Source organism: Cynara cardunculus, assembly GCF_001531365.2.
Source record: "Cynara cardunculus var. scolymus isolate 2C chromosome LG 15, CcrdV1, whole genome shotgun sequence".
Taxonomy (NCBI): domain Eukaryota; kingdom Viridiplantae; phylum Streptophyta; class Magnoliopsida; order Asterales; family Asteraceae; genus Cynara; species Cynara cardunculus.
Genome location: NC_037542.1, coordinates 12,080,658 through 12,086,341, shown reverse-complemented (window position 1 = coordinate 12,086,341; position 5,684 = coordinate 12,080,658). Strand labels below are relative to the sequence as shown.

The following is a 5,684-nucleotide window of genomic DNA, read 5'->3' as shown; positions in this document are numbered from 1 at the left end:
TATAAAAACAAGAACTTTTAAACTATTAGTTTGCTAACATCGATAGAATTTTTTTTGAGTATTCAAATTTATATTTTATTTAAATAATAAAAATACCATACAAAAATCATATTATAAAACAAAACATTAAAATTTGAGATTTATCTTGCTATATTATATAACTACGTTTCTAATAAATTTAAATACATGTATAAAAAATGATATAATAAAGAGTAAATTACATATTTGGTCCCTAAGCCATGTGTTCGATTATAGATTTGGTCTCTTATATTCGTTTATTACATAGTAAACCTCCATCTATACAAATTGTTTTGCATTTGATCTTTCACACTAACTTCCGTCCACCTTCTCAGTTACTAGGAGGATAAATTGGTCATTTTGTCATGTGTCTTTATTTAATTCTTTTTTTAGTTAATATAATTTTCTTTTATTGAATATTTAATTAAATTAAAAATTAAAAAAAAAAACCTAAATACATATTTTCCCTCAATAGTCAAAATATCTCCCTTTCATTTGGCGGCACCCTTATCTCTCCTTACCTAAGACAAGCGTGAAAATGGCGGTCACAAATACGCTAACTCTTCATGGATGTTGTTACAAGCCCGTACACCATTCAACCATCAAACATTTCTTCCCTTTTTTTTTCTCTCTCTCTCTTAAGGGTTGTTTGTTTACCTATTAAGTTTCATTAAGAGACATATGAATCTTGTTTAACAAAAAAAGTCTGTCTCTTAATGGTTTTAAAACCCTCTGAATGATTATGTATCATGGATCTCCCTTAACCATTAAGAACCTTAACTTCATCGTACACAATTACCAAACAATTATATTTCATTTTTCACTATATCATGAGAGCTTCTTAATACAACTTAATCATCCTGCACCAAACCATTTAGCAATTGCCAAAAAGCCCCTCAATCAATATATCACAAACCTTAGGGACCGAATATATAATAAATCACAAATCTTAGGGACCAAATCAACAATAAACCACAAAACTCAAGGACCAAATTCATAATTTACTCTCTAATAAATATTATTGCAATTTAAAATAATTTCTTAAAACATATGAGGATATTGTTTTAATAAAGTTACCTCAATAGTATTTAGGGGGTGTTTGGGATTGCTTATTTAAAACAACTTATGYTTTTTTGTAAAAGTGCTTATTAACTTATGTGGTATCAAAYTGGAGTTTTGTAAAAAGTGTTTGGATTAGCTTATAACGGTACCAAAAAGCAATAAGTTGATAAGTTGGTTTTTAGTGTTTGGCAAATTTGGCTTATAGATGTAAAATTACCAAAAAACAATAAGTTGATTTTGATAAGTCAGGGGGGATTGACTTATCAAAAATGACTTATTACCGGTTTGGTACCGGTATAAGCACTTTTTTTTTTTACCCAAACACTCCAAAGTGACTTATCTCCGGTACCGAACTGAAATAAGTTAATAAGTCAGTTTGAAAAGCTTACCCAAACACCCCCTTAATTAGATGGAAATATAATATATTATTTATTATTATAAAAGTAGAAAAATAATAAATAAATAGAAAAATAGATGAGCGCGTGAAATTAGGGAAGTGATAGGCGGCGAGTGAAGCATTCAGTTTGTAGTACCTCAGGTATGGCCCACCCACCCATGTGCCCTCCTGTCTCCACCAGCTCCTGCCGCTCAATCATTAGAGCTCTGTTTCCCTTCTTCCTCTAAAACCCTCATCTCCTCCATTCATAATCCTTCCACACTATGTCAACATCAGAAGGTGCTGCTAACGCTCTTCCTAACGCCGGAATTATTGATACTCAGAGGCACCAGCCGCCTGGAAACGGGGTCTTATCCGTCAAAAAGCCGCCGGCAAAGGATCGCCATAGCAAGGTCGATGGGCGTGGACGCCGTATTCGTATGCCAATCATCTGCGCCGCCAGGGTCTTTCAGCTCACTCGTGAGCTCGGTCATAAGTCCGATGGTCAGACCATCGAGTGGCTCCTTCGTCAAGCTGAGCCGTCGATTATTGCCGCCACCGGCACCGGGACTACTCCTGCTAGCTTCTCCACCGTTTCGGTTGCGGTTCGGAATTCCAACGCTAATTCGTCTCTTTCCGCAGCGCTTGATCAGAAATCGACGTCGCAGCATCACCAGCACTTAATCTCTCCGACTCCGTTTATTCTCGGGAAACGGCTTCGGTCGGAAGAAGACGGTCTTGACGGAGGTGGAAAAGAGGATAATATGTCTTCAGCTACTGTTGTTAGCGCCGCCGCCGGTGGAGGGTTCTGGGCTCTGCCTGCGAGGACTGATTTTGGTCAGGTGTGGAGCTTTGCTGCGGCGCCGCCGGAGATGGTCGTGTCGTCACCGTCCGCCATGGCATCACAGCAAGGGAGGTACATCCACAACCACAATCAGCAACCAATGGGTGAGGCGTCGGCGGCTAGGGTTGGGAACTACCTTCCGATAACCCAAGGTCACTTGAATTTGCTTGCATCACTATCCGGCCCCCCACCACAATCCTCCGGCGGAAAGGATGACGATACTCGCTGAATTCCCCATCGGTATTGCTTGCTGTCAATATCTATATAAATATGCATGTTGTAATTTGCGAAATCTGTGTGTGAAGGAGGATTGTTTGCATTTCAGAACTAGGGTTTTAGTTGTTTTAGCTGCGTGATTTTAGGGTTTCTGCAATTTGATGAAATCAAGCATCTTAGGTTCTAGGGTCTTTTACCCCCTTTCTTTCACTGCATTTTTTTCCCCTTAGGGTTTATCCAATTTTTTTTCCTAGTCCATAATTTCTGGTTCATATTGGAGTCTTTAGAGAAATTGGGTCAAAAAATCTACAGGATCTGAATGAGGGTCCATATCCAGAAACTAGGGCAGATTCACAGAACTTCATTGCATCTCTGGGGTTACACTTTCTTGAAGATTAATGCTCTTTGAGTGCTGTTGAGATTTCATTCAAGCTTCATACCTTTTGATCAAGATTGTTCAACATAAACCTCTTCGTCATGGTGATTGAGAACTGGAATTTGATCATCTCTGTTGCAATTTTGGGCAGATTGACAGAGAAAGAATGCTTTTGTGGATCATCCCATTTTGTTCTTGTTATCTTGGTCTTTTATCTCTGTGTGCTTGCACTGATTTGTATTGAAATGGAACATATGATCTCAAAAGATAGAAAGACTGGTGGGGTTACTCTCAATTTGTCATCCCATTCTTAGATTAATCTGTGTGAAATAATGTAATTCCGTCATCATCGTATGTAAGTGAGATTTTTTTGGGGGTGCCTGTGGTGCGAATAAATAACCATATGTTTCTCTCTTCTTTATTCTTGCTGTTTTTCATATTATTCTGGTTCTTGATTGCCACTTCGCCCGATGACATGATCTGTTGACGGGTTTTCGCACACTTGTTGGCTTGTTGCCATCGGAAACAGATTGTTGCCATTGAAAATGGTCAGGAATGAACTGTTGTTGGAATTTAACACGTTTGCTGCCATTGCAGACCATGTTTACATTGTACTGTTGATAACCCAAAAGGGCTATGATACCATTTAACCATCATGTGCAAGTGATTCCAACCTTTTTAGGGCTTCTTATGGTAAGGTATGTGGATGGGTTAGAGTGATATCCACGGGTAAAAGAATTGGTGAAGGTTTTATGGTTGTAATTTGACATTATTAGTTTAGTAATTTACCAATTTTGTCTTTATCTACCTATTTTGGTGGGACAGATGTTCCAGTTTAATGTTGTGTTTTGTTTTGTCTAGTTTTGTCTTATGTACCGTACGCATCCTTGATATAATTTTATATCCGAGTGGTACTTGTTACTTCGTCTAGGTTTTCCCCATTTAATACTATTTAGCCGCATCACACCGTACTCGGTGTTCAAAAGCCAACCATTGATCAACGTATATCAAAAACAAATTGGACCCGAAGTATGCTTCATAGATCATTTGGGTGTTCAAAATTAGAATGATGTCGAAGTAGGAGAGAGAATACTCGCGTTTGCGTGGATTTAGGGGTACGAGAAGTGTACCCATATAACATTGCGTCATACATTTTGATTATAAAGTCAAGAACTCGATCCCTTAATCCGATCTGTGTTTCGTTTTATTCTATTTCGCTCTCAATTTTATTTTACGGTTTTGTGTGGTTTCAAAGGAGAGTGAGTTTTCAGTTGGTTATCAACTTTAAGTAGCCGTTAATGTTTGATATGCCAAAAAACTGTGACGATCATTTTGTTGTTATAAACATATTACAAAACATCTACTTGAAATTTATTAGGTGCCGTTTACCAAACCTTTACCTGGGTAGCGTTTACCAAGTCACTTTACTTTACAAGATGAGTTTGATAAGGACTAAGAATCTTACTCAGTAAGAACGAATGCAAGAATCAAGAGTCTTACTCGGTGAGTGAGGACGAAAACTCTTACTATGGTTAGTGCTTACCGGGATAAATTGTTGCATACTGATTTGTTTTAGTAAATAAAATATTACTCAGTGTAGAATTTTACATATAAGTAATTACCGGGTAAGTGTTTAAGTAAACGGTTCTTTAGTCTCTTCAACGTGAAACACCGACAATTTGAAAGACATTTAAAATCAAGTATTTATTCTTTTAAATGTCGCTTTTCAATATTTTATTTTATGATATTTTATTTTAAAAAATAATATACAAATACATAATAATAAGAAAGCACTTCTTTTTGAATTATGTATTAAATAAATGAATGATAGTGATTAAAATTTATTAAAGTATTTAAGAATATATATATATATATAAGATATAAGATACGATATTAAAATTAGTAGCACGAATCGAACCCATATCCATATCGTATCATTAACTTTGAATGCTATATGTTATATTACATATTAATTCGTTATTTTTTAATGTTTCAAACTTAATATTAAACATAAAATTAATGACATGTTTAGAAAGTGATTATATAATACACAATAATTATGATCAAATAATTGGTTGTAATAAAATCATAGTATAAAAGCTGATGTTTTTTTGTGAATCATAAGTGTTCAGGTCAGCTTGTGTATACATCGACTTATCTTAAGGTTCTTATAGAAAAGTCAAAAAAATCCTAGTGACTTTGTAAGACTCGGACCGATGATCTCTAAAGCGTTTCTCTCTAAAGCGAGATATATCTCGATTTTAATATTTGGTTTATTCTATCTCTGTAAATGTTATAATACTTTTTTTATTGTTTTGAGAAAAACGATAATGTTTTTATTTTTAAATATAATATAAATTTAAATATATCATAAAAATTTGGAAAAAGTAATATTTTATCGATATTAGTATCAAATTAACTATTTAAAGTTCTGTTTTTTGTGTAATTTCTTTAATTTAATATTTTATTTATAATTCAATTTATATTTAATAACGAAGTAATTTATTTATCGTTTAATAATACTAGAAGGGTACCTGCATAATGCAACGAAATAAATTTTCATTTTAATATTTAGTTTTTATTATTTGTCTCTATCGATATAATACGATTTTATGTGATTTTGATAAAACGGTAATGTTTTTATTTTTGAATAAAATTTAAATTTGAAGATAGTATAAAAATTTGAAGGAAAAAAACTCGATATTAGTATAAAATTAATTATTTAATAGTTTTCATTTTTTTATAACTTTTTTAATTCAATTTTTTATTATAATTTAATTTATATTTAATAA

The 5,684-nt window shown here is 33.9% G+C and overlaps 1 protein-coding gene across 1 annotated transcript; it reads left to right on the top strand.

The window, feature by feature from the left end:
- The first annotated feature begins 1,717 nt into the window (after window positions 1-1,717).
- On the top strand, window positions 1,718-3,313 carry LOC112527679 (transcription factor TCP7-like). Its single transcript, XM_025138446.1, has one exon. The coding sequence runs from the start codon at window positions 1,741-1,743 to the stop codon at window positions 2,527-2,529; it is 789 nt and encodes a 262-aa protein (XP_024994214.1). The 5' UTR covers window positions 1,718-1,740; the 3' UTR covers window positions 2,530-3,313.
- Window positions 3,314-5,684: the final 2,371 nt, after the last annotated feature.

Bases quoted from the DNA above. Each gene is read 5' to 3' on its own strand.
- LOC112527679 (XM_025138446.1), top strand. From the start codon at position 1,741: ATGTCAACATCAGAAGGTGCTGCTAACGCTCTTCCTAACGCCGGAATT.